The sequence below is a fragment of the Huiozyma naganishii genome, chromosome 2 (genome assembly GCF_000348985.1).
Source record: "Huiozyma naganishii CBS 8797 chromosome 2, complete genome".
Classification (NCBI taxonomy): domain Eukaryota; kingdom Fungi; phylum Ascomycota; class Saccharomycetes; order Saccharomycetales; family Saccharomycetaceae; genus Huiozyma; species Huiozyma naganishii.
In genome coordinates this window covers 310,717-325,609 of record NC_035923.1, presented here as the reverse complement: position 1 = coordinate 325,609, position 14,893 = coordinate 310,717, and the positions used below count along the sequence as shown (strand labels likewise).

At 45.3% G+C, this 14,893-nt stretch overlaps 7 protein-coding genes across 7 annotated transcripts; 1 reads left to right on the top strand and 6 right to left on the bottom strand.

Moving 5' to 3' along the window:
• Positions 1-163: 163 nt before the first annotated feature.
• On the bottom strand, positions 164-811 carry PHS1 (enoyl-CoA hydratase PHS1; the record flags this gene model as incomplete). The annotated part of the gene is made up of 1 exon (XM_022611458.1): positions 164-811. One exon carries the CDS (start codon positions 809-811, stop codon positions 164-166), a length of 648 nt encoding a protein of 215 aa, XP_022462865.1.
• A 191-nt stretch (positions 812-1,002) lies between these two features.
• Positions 1,003-4,089, bottom strand: SAP185 (Sap185p; the record flags this gene model as incomplete). The annotated part of the gene is made up of 1 exon (XM_022611457.1): positions 1,003-4,089. One exon carries the CDS (start codon positions 4,087-4,089, stop codon positions 1,003-1,005), a length of 3,087 nt encoding a protein of 1,028 aa, XP_022462864.1.
• A 414-nt stretch (positions 4,090-4,503) lies between these two features.
• Positions 4,504-6,801, bottom strand: CHS6 (Chs6p; the record flags this gene model as incomplete). The annotated part of the gene is made up of 1 exon (XM_022611456.1): positions 4,504-6,801. One exon carries the CDS (start codon positions 6,799-6,801, stop codon positions 4,504-4,506), a length of 2,298 nt encoding a protein of 765 aa, XP_022462863.1.
• A 269-nt stretch (positions 6,802-7,070) lies between these two features.
• MEF2 (mitochondrial elongation factor MEF2) lies at positions 7,071-9,491 on the bottom strand (the record flags this gene model as incomplete). Its single annotated transcript, XM_022611455.1, has 1 exon — positions 7,071-9,491. One exon carries the CDS (start codon positions 9,489-9,491, stop codon positions 7,071-7,073), a length of 2,421 nt encoding a protein of 806 aa, XP_022462862.1.
• Positions 9,492-9,822: 331 nt separating this feature from the next.
• On the top strand, positions 9,823-11,484 carry GSM1 (Gsm1p; the record flags this gene model as incomplete). The annotated part of the gene is made up of 1 exon (XM_022611454.1): positions 9,823-11,484. The coding sequence occupies one exon, from the start codon at positions 9,823-9,825 to the stop codon at positions 11,482-11,484; it is 1,662 nt and encodes a 553-aa protein (XP_022462861.1).
• Positions 11,485-12,473: 989 nt separating this feature from the next.
• PAM16 (import motor complex subunit PAM16) lies at positions 12,474-12,929 on the bottom strand (the record flags this gene model as incomplete). The annotated part of the gene is made up of 1 exon (XM_022611453.1): positions 12,474-12,929. The coding sequence occupies one exon, from the start codon at positions 12,927-12,929 to the stop codon at positions 12,474-12,476; it is 456 nt and encodes a 151-aa protein (XP_022462860.1).
• A 391-nt stretch (positions 12,930-13,320) lies between these two features.
• Positions 13,321-14,760, bottom strand: SET4 (Set4p; the record flags this gene model as incomplete). The annotated part of the gene is made up of 1 exon (XM_022611452.1): positions 13,321-14,760. One exon carries the CDS (start codon positions 14,758-14,760, stop codon positions 13,321-13,323), a length of 1,440 nt encoding a protein of 479 aa, XP_022462859.1.
• Between the last annotated feature and the right edge of the window lie 133 nt (positions 14,761-14,893).

The following is a 14,893-nucleotide window of genomic DNA, read 5'->3' as shown; positions in this document are numbered from 1 at the left end:
TGTTCTTTAATGTGAAAAGAAGCACTAAGGGCAACTCGAAGTTTACTTACACACACGCATCTCTCTCTTTCTCTCTCTCTCTATTTCTACACGTATATATATATGTTCCTATACGCATGAGATTGCCCCTGAGGTGAGAATTAAAACCATTAACGGCACAGTTCTATTGTTGTTTGGCTCTCAAGGCTGCGTTTGATTTGCGTCTTTGGCGCAACATGTGCTTGAACAAAATGGGTAGCCCTGGAATGTATAGCAGCATTGATGCTACAATCACGTATTGGACAGAGGGTCCGTACTTTGTAGCGGCGACATCCAGGGAGGAAAACAATAGGAGCAGCTCGCTGGCTACTCCAAGTGGGTACAGGACAATAAACATGTTGTACCGTAACCATTTGATGAATTTCGGTGGACCAGCGGGGCTTTGCAGCATCTTGTAATAGAACCAGTACCTAACAATTTCTGTGGTCGACCAGGCGACCAAAAGAGTCTTGTACACGACAGTGCTGCACAGAGCAGTCTCTGGAAGGTATTGGAAGACACCGATGACAATTAGCAACCTTGAAAAAACTTGGGCAACCGTAGTAAACAATGGAGAGCGCACCAGACCAAGGGCAGAGTTCACAATCTCCATTGTTGCGCAGCATTGGACCGCAGTGACGACGTTTCTTGTACTTTGGTAGAAGTGTGCTGGGTCATCGCGAAACATAAGAATCGAGAGCACAACTCTTAGAAGAATGTAACCCCAACCAAGTGCCGAAAGCAAATTGTAGTATCCCAAAAATTGACTACTAGCAGTCCCCTTAGCAGACATTTTCTAGCCACTTCGATTTCTTTCAAGCGCTTTCACAGTCTGTTTGTTTGCGTCTCACGGTGTAAGTTGTTGAACAATTAAAATAAGATATTATTACAAAAAAGCTACACTGAATATAAGATGACGGTTCAAGTACTAAAAAGTAGTTTCACAGTACCTGAAGTATCTATAAGTCCCTTGGCTAGTGTCTTTTACCACAGTTGTTCTTGGTCATCTTCTTGTGTTGTTGCATCTCCATTACTGAGTGAGTCCCATTCTACCGGAAAGTAGTGGTTCGGCGAAATCCTACCTCCACTGTGGGGGAACGATAGCGTAGACTGGAAAACGGTCTTCTTGGCGTAGGACTGACCGTCGTCGTTCGGATCTGCGTACTGGTCCTCCTCTTCTTCTTCGTTATCTCCCCATTCAAATTGGTGCTGGAACACATCCTCCTCTTGTAAAGAAAAGGATGATTTTTTTTCCAGCGGGTGCAATGAGGAAACCTCAGCATGCCAGGCAGCATGTTCAGCTGCGGTGAGATCTACCTCCCCGTCCGAATCCGTTGCCCTGTCATCACTATCCTCGTCTGAATCGACAGAATCGTAAGTATTAGATAAGAGAGGGTTTTGGTCATGGATATTTTCTCCATGGCTAGCCACCCTACCCAGCTGATTCGACATGTATTCTGTGAATGGGTTCACATTTATATCGGATTTGTTCTTGTTTGCAATGGGAACTAAATCCTGTGCCGGTGTGAATTCATTGCTAAATTTATCGGAATACTCAGCATAATCGTCGTCGTCATCGTCACAGCCATCAAAATATGATCCAGTCAAGCCTAAACTAAACGTTGCTGGACTGTTCGGGTTGTAATAATCAACGTCATGGCGTTGATATTCGGCGGAAGTAGAGTACTCCTCCTCATCCGAGCTGTGCCTGTTTTCGTCCTCTTCGACAATTTTCACGTCCGTATTTGGTACTTTCTCTTCTGTTCCTTCCTGCTCATCGCTTTTCTCCTCTTCGTCGTCTTCCTCGTTGCTGAATATTATATTCCGTGTTTGATATGCAATGTCCTCGTCATTGGTGGGAATCCCATTTCTCCGCCCTGGACCGTCGTCTTCATTGTCGATAGTATCACCTAAGACAGTATCGTACTCTTCTCGTCTCTCCGTCAGAACACCCTCGGTATATTTGACCCATCTTGCCTCGTGCAGACGGTCGTGTATTACTGGCGTAGAAAACGAAACATTCATCTCGTCTAAGTACGCAGAAAACTTTACTACCTCCTCTGCTATCAACGTCAAATGACCCATATAACCGAGCCGTATATGTGTTTCCAATTGGTGTTTCTCAGATTCTTCATCGCCATTTATGATCATATCTGTAATTGATGAGGTTGACAGCAAATCTTTCAATAGAAATCGATTATATCCCGTCTTCAATGGGCCATTGAATATTTGTTGCACGATATCAAATACAACGTTGTGAAGGAAATTATTCCATGAAAATAGCAAAAACATCTCCAATATTGTGGCAATTATCTGGGTATCCAATAACGCGAACTTTAGCAAATCACCAATAGTTGGGTTTTTGTGCAATTCTACTTCGGTCATTTCATCGTCAGGGATCGTTTCGTTCGATACATCTGACTTATCATCGTCCCCAGTTTGCTCGGAAGAAATCGAGTCTTCCATATGCAGAGAATTGATTTCACTGGATAGTTCTTCATTCTCTTTCTCTGTTTCGTTTGGTATCTCGTCCGACTCTAAAAGTTTTTGTCGCAGAACATCGCGCTCGTGTATCAATGAGTCTCCTTTACTTTCATTCAGCAACCCCATATTCGAACAATGCAGCAATTCAGCGACCAGTTCACAGATCTTAAACCGTTCAAACCCCAGCGGTTCGATCCTGCCAAAAGAAGTTTCCAGTATTGGTGGTGTTCTATTCACCAAGATGTCGTTAAACTTGGACATATGCTTGGCAAATAGTTTGAGCATGTGTCCTAAATATATCGGGTCTCTATCGCTTGGAGGATGCGTCTTCACCGTCGTATGGATAACCTGAACAACATCGTAATCTGAGTTATTTTTTCTTATTAGCTCTATGATAATTCCAACCCCGTTGCTTAGTGATGTGCTTCCCTTCAGCATTATCTCTATCAAATTTTCCATCACCTCTGGCGACGAAAGTTGCCTGGTCAATTCGTTAGGGCCAATGCTGGACGTTATCTCGTCAGAACAATTACCACTCACGGCCAATAACGCCTTCAAAAAATCTGCTGCAGCAGACTGTATCGAGGAATCATAATTAGGTCCCAACCTGTCTACAAGTTTCGGTATCAGCTGCTCTTCCTTCAATTTTTTTATAACCCCGTTTTGGACGTCCGGTTTATCTGTTGATATTACCTTCAGAAAAAAGTCTATCAGTGGCGGGTCATCAATATGAGCTAAAAATTTGTCTACAACGCCATTCTGGGTCAAAATAAAATCTACCATTCCTGGCATATCCATGTCCAAGAGCCGCTCATTTATCTTCATGAAATACGTCGAGGATTCGATGGGCAGAGGTTCTCCCACATCCGTGATCGTCCAGAGTTTTTCCAGTAGTTCGCGGCTCTCCATTATTGCAGCAGATATTGGCCAAACGTCAGCAGACAGGATTTCAGCAGCAATGTGTGCCCTTCGGGAGTCGGCCTCCTCTTCCGTTTCAAAAACCATTGTCGAAGAGCCTTCTTGGTCCTCATCTCCTATCTCTTTGGATGCGTCCTTGGCACCAGTGCCGTTTTCATTGGCTTCCTTTCCTCCCGGGAGTTGATCAGCGGCCTTGCTAACACCAACCGGACTATCGTCTCCCTCATCAGTGTTTACAATTACTGTCGTCTCTCCGCTAATAGTCAACGGTTCAATATCCACGAGGACGTAGTTCACTAGTTTTGATAGAACGGCCGGATATTTCAGATATATCAAGAGTTTAAAATTCGAGCACATCAATTCCGTGTACAGTTCCTCGTCGTCCAACAACTCGTCCAAAAGCTCCAGGTTCGGCTCGTACTCCTTATACCCAGCTTCAGTGTCTGGCAACTTAGCTGAATTTTCCTCCACACCCTCATCTGCGCTCTCATCATCACCAGTATCTATATCACACTTGCGGTGCAGTTTCGCGTCCTCACGGGCACGCTCATGGTGAAAGTAACGACTGCTGTCGCCATCGCTTATCCGAATAAAAGCTCGGTTCAAAATGTTCATCAAGGGAGACTCCAGAGCGGAATCCTGCCCAAACTTCCAAAAGGAGTTAGACATCGCGCACTAACTTGAATTGAACTCTCGATTATTGTCTAGGCCAAATGTTGGCACTTACGCAAAGTCTATGATAGATAGAGAAAGAGGGTCAGAGACAGAAAGCCCAAAAGAAAAAAATTAAAGACGGAGAGATAGAGCACCTAATTGCAGCTCAAAAAACACACCTACTCTGGGCAGCCTATTCTTAAAGGCAGCACAGGAAAACACACTGATAAGCACGCAGTAGTTCACAATGTACACAACTCCCCTACCTCAATGTCAGACAACCTCCGGCAGTATCAACGACAGACGAATTTCCTCATCATCCAATTGATCGATGCCCTCGACTTTCAATATTTTTCATGCTGTTTTTCTGCTTATTTCGCCCCGGTTGCTGTCTCCCACGTGACCAAAAGGGGTGACTGCGGTATATCACTACGAGGCGAGCGGCTGATGGTCAAGCGGCTGGGCGACGTGCGCCAGCATCGAGTCCACGAGCTGGATGATCCCCTCTGCAGCGAAGGGAAGCATCGCCACGCGATTTCTAATCGCTTCGGTACCCAGTACCTGCGATAGTTCAAAAAGCACTTGTAGGTTTGCCATCTGGAACCCGTCGTAGAACCGGCAGTCGTAGGATATCTTCTGCACCAGAAGGTCGATGACCAGGTCCGGATCTAGATGCACCGGGTCGCACGTTTGGAGGTACGGGTTCCTCGAGTCCAAGTACAACTTGAGAATCTTTTCTGCGCTGATGGGGTCGAACCGCGCAGTGACACTCGTCCGTAGACATGCCACGGCGTCGCTCCAGTTACCAACCCGCATCATTGTGAGACCCAGCAGCTCCCACTCCAGCCCATTAAATTTCACATCGGCATTGTCCAGTACTGCTTCGTTGCTGATGAGCAGGTCTTGGTACGTGTCTAGAAACAGTTGGTCCAGCCATCTTTCACATACGCGCTTCCGCCTTATGTACGAGGGGACATCTTTGTTCCTCCCGTAGCCGTAACTGTTGAGGCTGTTATCGTTGCGATACTCGTTGTCCATAATAAAAATACCCGCACGCAGTTCCAACAGGTTATTCCACCCAATTCTCTTCTTCAACTCCATCAACAAAGCATATACTCTCTGCTGTGGCAGACTGTATTGTCTCATAGCATTGTTTCTGCGCAGCAGTTTTATATCGTGCACGGATTCTATCTCGTGACGAGATACAAAATTGATCAGGTTACAGGAGTGTAAGCCGTATATCGGGCCCAACTGCAAGCATATATCCCCCCATATACGTTCGATATAGCCCCTCCTGGATTCATTAGGCATTATCAACCTTCCAAATATGATCTTTTTGACATCCTCGTCCTTCTTCCCCTCCATTGTATTGCTAACTAAATTGAACTCGTTCGAGTCTAAACTGACGTTCCGATTGTCCTTGTTGCCCAGGGGTCTTTGGTAGTAATCATACAGAGCCCGCTCACAGTAGTACCGCTTCTTGATCTTGTCGGTAACGGGAAGATTAGGCATGCAATTTATGGCGAGTAAAGCCTTTTCGTACTCTTCTATCTCCATGTAACACATTGCCAAAAGATGCCACGATTCGAACGAGTCCAGAGACACCTCGGTGGATTTGATGGCAAGAGGCAACGCTAATGCAAAATCTCCGCGCGCCAACAAAAACCTAATCTGCAGGTTCAAAAGGTCAGAAATCGTGCTCAGCGTTTGAAACATCTTTGCGTCTTTCTTCTCCAACGTGTCCAAAAGTGGGAATAATGATGCCAGTGTGGTATTTAGCAATGAAACAAATTCCACATCGTTTTCATCCTGTTGAAAGAGAATTGCTATCTTGGCAACCTTGTAGTATATTGCATTCTCCAAATCAACCTCACACAAATTCCTTAACAGATCAAATGCAAATTGGGTTAGTCTAGGAGCAATTGATATATACTGCAACAAGCTCTGGGTCAAATAGTTATGCAATAAATTACAGTTTAAGCTGGTCGTGGAATCCCACCCGCTCTCTAAGCACCTGGGTAGAAATTTACACAGTATCTCAATTACTTTTCTAGGCAAGTTATCGCTTGTAGAGTGGATTCCCAATGGAAATTCCATAAGCCCAGGCAGCTTCCGCTCTTTATCATAGTTGAACGTGATGCTTCGCAGACAGCAACTCACAAACGCTTCCTCCCAAAGTTGTTCGGTCAATGCACCTTTGTCAACTCCACTCATACAGTCCACAACTTTGACTTGATACGTGTTGCTATCTGCCTCATACCTGATTCGCAAGTCACAATGACTGAATATGTTAAGGGAACAGTATGTAGAGACGTTATTTTCTTGCCCAGTAGATTTACTCTTCCGGTTCAGTTTCAACATTTTAAGCAAAGCAATAGGCGTGGATTCAGCAGAAACGTCTACCCCAGTTACGTAAAAGTACTCTCCTATTTCATTTCTATGGAACTTATCATACAGTGTGATGTGGACCAAATCTGGTGGACCCAATCCCACTTTATTCAATCTGGTAAAATTGGACAGCATTTTCATCCTGTATCCTAAACTTTCCCCAAATCTTCTTTCCAATATCCTGGGGAATTCGGTGAAAGCCTGTATCGTAACGTCAGTAGTATTATCTTTGCTCCTCTTATCATTATTGATGAGATCTAACGCACTTTTCTGACCAACAAGAGAAGCAACAGAGCCACCAGACTTCTCTGATTTAGAAGATTTAAAGAACTTTCTCATGTCACAATAAGAAAACTAATTTCAATTGGCGATGTCTTTCTCAATTGATAGTTCAATTGCTGCCCCTTCAGTATAACTGCTTTCGCACATACCCTGGAAATGATGTAAACGCCATAGCTCGAAACTGAAAAAAAATTGAGGAAAAAAATCTATAATTTGGAAATAGATAGCACAAACAGAACATCTGTTTGGGAATGGAGGAAGTTGTTACATATCTACAAGATTCGGCTCTCGATTAAGCTCAAGTGTTCTGTTTTCGGTATATTGACCTATGCTTTTTGCAAGAGTTCCTCCTCTCTGCTTTTATTTACTTTACTCATTCCATGGTACTCCATGTCAAATTCCCCTCTTCCCTGAGTGAGACTTCTTAATTTCTTGTTATAAGAGATCATCCCATGCAATGGTGCCTCCGCCAATATATGTTTCATATCGAAAGTTCGATTCTTTAACTGAGCCATTTTTAACGTGGTATCTTTCGGGAAGTACTGTGCTTCCGCGATGGACTGAAACTTTAAAGAGCCCTCGGAATCCTTGTCGGCCATTAAACTATTTTCAATAGAGACTATCGTAGCATTCCGGCTGCCAGTTAGATCCTGCGATACTTTCCCTAGGTCATTGGCAGTGACAGTAACAGCCACACTCATAATAGGTTCGAGTAAAGAAAACTTGTCTTTTTCGAGTTTTCTAATAGCCTTCATGATCAGGTTCTTTGATATGGTTAGAACCTCGCTGGGTTTTTCCACATCAATGGGCACTTCCCAATCACCCTTGACTCTGACGACACAGGAGTATAGTGGGAAATTAGCAATTTTACCTCCTCTTTGTAGTATAGCCAACGCGCTAGAAGAAAGTGCATTTATAATAGACTGATACGACATTAACGGCTCCCATACACCGTTTGAATTATATCTTTCATTATTCTCCACTACCAGATAATTGTCATCATTTCTGAGGGGCACCCATGTCTCATGCTCTAACTCAGTGAGAACTGTGGGGGAGACTTTCTCTGGTAGCTTGTGTATCGAGCAAACTTGAAGTGACATCTTGTATCCTTTGCCGTCGTCGTGGGTAGCCCAGGCCGTACAATCATCAATGGTCTCTTTGAATGAAACGGTCATTTTACCCAATGAAACTTCTGCAGCCATGTCGTTTAAAAGTTTATCACCAGCGATCTCTAGATGTAATTCGCCCATCCCACTTAATAATGTCTCCCCTGTTTCAAAATCCTTGGAGATGTGGAGACTAGGATCTTCGATAATCAATCTTTGCAAAGAGGCTTCCATATGTTCCTTATTCCCTAAGGATTTGGGTTCCACAACCATACTGAACACAGGTGGGGGTATTACCAATGGATTTACTTGCAAGGTTAACTCCTTCTTTTGGTCAAATGCTTTTATCCCATCCTTCTTTATCGAATGAGATATGATAGTGTCACTTGTAAACACTTTCCCTACTATTGTGGCACCCGTCAGAACACCTATTTCACCAGCGCGCAAAACATTTATCTCTTCGGGGACATTGCCGTTCATTAGAACCAGCTTGCCAATCTTGAACTTGGACCCCATGGTTGAGTTGAACACTGTGTTGCCGCTCCTTAATATGCCAGAATACACTCGAACAAATACCATAGTACCTCTTACCGGATCCGATATGACTTTAAATGCAAGTGCAACGGTCAAATTTTTACTGTTGTTAATAATCAGACCTTGCCGAGGGTCGCGCTTGATCGGCAAGTCTTTATTGTTCAGCTCAGGTAATCTGGCTTCTAAAGGAGAAGGTAGGTATGACGCCACCGCGTCTAGTAACGGCTGAACACCAATTTTCCTAAATGATGACCCACATAAGACCGGAGTCACAACGTTGCTCAAACTTAGCTTTTTGATGGATTGATGTATAACAGTTGGAGATACCGCCAGATAGTCTCCGTCTGCCTCATTTAAAAAATGTTCAACTAGGTCCTCATCAAACTCACTCAATGTTTCTATCAAAGTTTCTCTACTCTTTAAAAAGTCATTGTAGATGCTTGATGTTGTCATTTCTGTCATGTCTTTTATAATAACTTGATCGGCGTCCTCATTATCCCATTTCAATAATTTCTTGTCAATTATATCAATAACCCCTTCGAACTTCGGTTCGTTGGACTTGTTGTTTTCCATTTCTTGAAAGTATGGTATATTAATCACAGCTACTCTGGTGTTCAATCTTGTGATAATCTCTTTGAGGGTTCTACTGAATCCAGCACCGACCCTGTCCATTTTGTTAATAAAACAAATTTTGGGAATACCATTCGACATCTTCCAAACTTTTTCCGTTTGAGATTCAACACCAGCAACAGCATCTAAGATGGTAACACAACCATCTAACACTTTCAGAGCTCGTATCACTTCAAAACTGAAGTCCGCATGCCCAGGCGTGTCGATCAAATTGATTCGACACTTCCCTTGCCAATCAAACGAAACTGCGGCACTCTGTATCGTTACTCCCCTGGCCCTCTCCTGAGGTAAATAGTCTGTGATGGTATCCCCTGTATCAACATCCCCGATCCTATTGATCTTCCCCGCATAGTACAATAGGCGCTCTGTCGTGGTGGTTTTCCCCGCATCAATGTGTGCAATGATCCCGATGTTCCGCATCTTCGCCACCGAGCTAAACAAACGGCGGCATATGGGAAACAATAAAGGCATGGTCATGCAATAATAAAATAGAGATGCCCGCGGATACTGCTAAGATCTGTTATCCTCACACACGTATTGATTTATCGAATAAACGGTAAATTTAAAATTATAAGAAAAGACATTATTACATTTCGATACAACGGGGTCCCTTTCTTCGAGTACAGGCGTAGCGGAGGCAGTATACTTGTTAGTCCACAGTGAAGCCAGGGTAGGTGCCAAGCCACTGATATTGGTGCGTTTGGTATTGTGACTTGTTTGTCTTTTGCCGGTAAGTGAGTGAGTTTGTCTTCGATATTGTTATCGAAAATAAGGGACTGAGTAACAGAACCTGTACTGTAATGGAGCTATGACCAAGAAATTGCCCCCAGAGGTAAAACAAGTGAGGAAGTCTATCTCCAGAGCGTGCGAGTTTTGTCGTCGAAAGCACATACAGTGCGACACAGGGAGGCCATGTCAAAATTGCATCAGAAGAAATATCGGACATTCATGTAGGGACATCAAGCCGAGAAGGAAGAGTAAAACGGGTGTGAAACAAAACGGCACAAATATTGCCCCCGTGGCAGCTTCTCTTGGAAGCTTTTCTCCCGAGCACACTATTCGGATGAAGCCTAATATGAGTACTCCGCAACAGATGATGATGTTGCAGCAGCACGGAAACTATAAATGTTTACCGAATATAGATCAGGTTACAGAGGATATGTCGTCTGAGGAATTTGGTAGCAGTAGCGACATATCATCTTCAAAAACACTTGCAAGCTTCAAAGACGCCAACAATATACAAACCATTGGTAATAATACTAATGAAGCAAATAATAACATCGAAGCCATTAACCCACCATTATGTTCAGTAAATCCTGACGTGAACTATTACCCCGGTAACGTAGATAATACCGATAGTGTTGGTGAGAACGTACAGTTATTTGACAACCCTCAGAGCCCAATGAGCCCCATCTTTGATAGCACATGGGCGAACGATGAGTACATGAAATTGAAAGATTTGGTCTCCGATTCAGGCGCTACGTTTTCGCCGATGGATCTCAATCCGATTGACCTACATCTGGAAGGGTTAGACATTGACCGAGCGTTACAATTGGATGGTCCGCGCGATGATAGGGATATCGCAGGGCGAAATACGAGTCTTCGAGGTTCGATCGTGTCAACGGAGTCTAATCCCAGGATCAGTAATATGCAGGCAGATTCACCCATTGATCGAAAAAGAAATAACATGTCTACGCCGTTTATCTCCCTGAATATGCTTTCTGATAGGGACAGTGTAAACACAGGTGTGAACAGCAGCAGTACAAATTCTTTGAACCTGAACAACTCCACACTTGGGGAGAAAATTGAACTCAGTCCGTTAAAGTATAGAGAACTTGTGACGACACCTGAGGAGTTGTTTGAGAAACAGTACTTGATAAAAACGCATAACTACCACTTGGCGTACCAAAGACTGAAGAGGCTGTTTCGGGACAGGTACGATGCGCAACCAGATGGTGCGACAGTGAATGAACTGTTCAGGGAGTTATTGTCTGATTACGTGCCAAAGTTTATCGTTCTGACGTTGACCATGACAGAGCAAGATCTATTTCTACAAGAGGTTATATTGCAGCGGTCGCTGTTAGAGTACGAAAGTATGATTCAACTAGTCAATTGTACGCCTGCCGCGGTCTGGAGACGCACTGGCGAGCTGTGCTACCTGAGCAACGAGTGGATACTGTTGACCGGGTTCTCCCGACAGGAGCTACTAGACGGTAGCAAGTTCATATTTGAGTACTGGGACGATAACAGCGTGCTTTCGTACTTCGAGCTGTTCCATAAGTACCTTGCCTTTGAGGACGTGTCCGAAGAAATGCTCTCTGCAAACCGGAAGTTCAAGAGGTGTCGACTCAAGCTGAAGAACGGCGCATATCTGACTTGTGCCGTGTGCTGGACAGTGCAGAGGGACACTTTCAAAGTGCCAGTTCTCGTGATGGGTCAATTCTTGCCCATCTTCGGGGATTGCCTATGAATGCTATCCGTTTCATCTGTAAACCGATGTACTAAAGTAATAGTAGTGCTAATATTCCATGTTATGTTTACCACACCTACCACACCTCGTCACCGACCACATCCTCGTCAGTGACCACCCTGGGTATCTGGAAACCCTACACTGACGGGTTCTTGCTGTTACCGTCAGGGTAACCGTTGCGAACGATTAGAGAAAAATAGAGACATTCTCGCGAAGTATAAAAGGAGACAATAAGTTCGATATTTTTCAATCTTCGAATTTCTTTCCTCTTCTCAATGTTTAGACTTTTTAATTTCCGTTTAAAGAAGCCAATCATCAGTAGTGGTTAATACTATCTCAAGATAATATTAATTAATTACATTTTTATGGAAACCTAACGGTTTGATTATTCGAGTTCTCCCGTCGTGGTGAGTTTTGCTGGAGGAAGTCCATTCCGAAGGTGAGTTGCTTATCTGCGATTAGTTAATACTAGGACGCGAATTTTTAAAGCCATCGATATAACCCATAGCTGAATGGCACTTGACCACCCCCAAACAAGGTGGCTACAGGTATCATTTCGTTTCCGGTTTCTTAGAATAACATTTATTTTATGAGGGAGTCCTCTCTTCCCGCCAAGACAGACTATATTTTTATATTTTGCTTGGCAATGTTGGGGGAGGAAAGTGCATGTCTCCAGAGGGTGATATAATGTTGCCTGAGAGTTTGGAATTCTGCAGTGCTCTTCTTCATGGTAAGACATTTTTTTATATATATATACACAGTTCTTCTTGCTTTTTTCGTGTAGTCTTTTGTATCTTGTGGGAGAGGTATCGTGCAGATAAATAAAGTTGATGGTTTTATACTATTAACAGGAAAAGAACGATGTACCTACAACACGTGTATGGGAACTATTCACAGGGCATCGGCGACGGGGTGCTTCTCCGGTTCTAATGCAATGATTCAATGAAAAGCAGCAGCTGAGGGCGAAGAAGATGGCGTCGTTTCTTCTCCTATTGTTGCTGAGTCGTATCTTTACCTCCAGGCGAAGGATTCGACGCTTGGCCACCGTCGGGCCCTTGCGGCGTCTCCTTTGCCTTCGCCTCGGCCTCCTGCTGCCGTAACTCCCACTTCAGCCTCTCCGCAGCCCTGTATATCTTGCTCTGCAAGTAAAAACTCCCACCTTTCTCCTTATCGTTCACGCCGAACAAGTACTCGAACTTCTTGTTAATACGCTCCGGGTCCAAGAACTCCTCCGGTTTTGCAGTATCGAAGTTCAAAATCTTACAACTCTCATCGAGTGTGATCCCACCGTACTCCTCCTTCGCGGACCTGCCCCTCCGTCGCGACACCTCGTTCGCACCTTGCTTCACGGACTGCGCAGAGGCCTGCCGGTACGCCTCGGCAAACGCCTTCCCGAACACCTGCGCCCCGGTGATGATAACCTGCACTATCGCCCTGTGCGCCATATCCTGTGTACTGCCCGCCGCGTATGCTTGTGTGTGTGTGTGTGTACCCGGATCAAACCAGCGCAGGACTGACCAAGTTGAACTGCGGTCCCTCCCACGGCATCGGCTCGCGAATCTTTGTCAAACTTTTCATTTTGGAAAGTTCACGATGTCCGGGTCACAGCAGGGCGAGAGTGTTGACAGAGATGAGCTGTGAAGGCCCAAGGGTATTAAATAATGAAGCTGTGTATGTATGTGCACAATGGTAAAAGGTGAGGGGGATTAAGTCGACTGTCTCTTTGCGATTGGTTTGAGGCTTGCTTGGAATTCCTGCGCAAACTGTTTCAGCCTGTGTAGGGGACACTCGGGGGCCCCATGGCCGCACGCGCAGGGGCACGCCTGCCAGATGGTGTTAATGGAGTGGATAAGCCAGAAAGTGTCCATGTCGCTGAGGGACTCTGTCGCGGAGTTCCCATCTACAGAGTTGAGTGCTGCGGCAGATCGGGTGCCGGAGATCCCACTCCCAGTTGATGAGCAACTCGTCACCTGGGTTTATGTCGTCTATCGCTGTGACCATGAAATCCACGCGAGTCTCTGTCGTGGGCAATTTCACGGTCTGCAACTTGACGTTCGGATGGCAACTGCGACGGATATTATTGATCGCGACACCGTCGTACGAGGAACCCCGCGAGTCGATGCACACTGGCCAATGAGGGTGGAAGAACACTTTCGGCTGTGCTGTGCCCCAGATACGGTACTGGTTATCTGGGTTAACGATGTATTTTTTTTGGAAGTCAACGAGACCCGCGATCTGTGAGATGAACTCGTCCCTCTTGAACGCGCGTTTCGCGTAGACACCGCTCTGTGCACCTCGAGTCTCCAAGATTTCATCTTGTGGTACCACGGGTGGTTTCTCCCTTAGCGGGAGAACCCAATCGTCGTCTGCATGGTCTTGAATAAACATTTTGACGTACTTGTCCTCGTAGTCGTTGTTATCATCAAGTTCCTCTGCCGGTGTATGGTCGCCGCTGTGTTTTCGTTGCGGCGATTGCATTTGTTGTGTTTGATGGAATATAGGTAAGTTTAAGTTCTTTGGAGACGAAGTCCTTGAGTCCGAGACAGTTGTAGTGACAGAGTCTGACCTGTGGAGTTGTTGTTTCGGAGAGTGACTTTGCAAAGCCGTCTGGCCCAAGGGTACAGTCCCCACGAGTGATTTCCCACGTTTCTTTGCCCCCAGTTTCTTGGCCACTTTATAATTCTTTGCCGCAAGCCCCGGTTGACACACGTTACAGTAAAATTTGATCGGTAAAATCTCCAATTTGCTCTTCAGCCCGTAGCACGCGATGTGCTGCCACCTGTGGCAGTGGTTGCACTGCACAAGGTCACTCATATCGAGAGCGTGTATCGTACCGGAGATACCGCAGCAACACGCCAGCTCGTTCGACCTCTTGGGCACCACTGCAGTGGCACCACCAACACCCCCCACTGAGTTCCTCTTGTGCGGCAGGGGTCTTGTCACCGCTAGGGACAGTGCCGCCGCAGCGACAAGCCCTCTCTTGCAACACTCTGTCGCACCAGCAGCGTCCCGCGTCTCACCACTGGGCGGCGTGACACTCGCACTGGCAAATGTAGAACCCGCCATCCGCGGCGTTGCATCCCCCGAGTCCAGGGACACCCCCGCAGCAGAATCGGACCCATTATTCTCCTGCAACAGCGTGATCGACGCAGGACCGGGCGAAATCAGCGGGTTGAACAAACTGCTATCCCGCATAGCCTGTGACAGCTGCTGCTGAATCTGTTCCCGCACCTCTAGCAGTTTCACCTGCGTCTCTCCAGCGCGCGAACCAGACATGCCCTGTTACGAAACCCCCATCTCAAAGACTATTCCCACCGCAATGCACGTCAACCACGCAACCCTCTCACACTATATATATATATATATATATAGTATATATATATAGTTAGGTTATATACTATATATATAC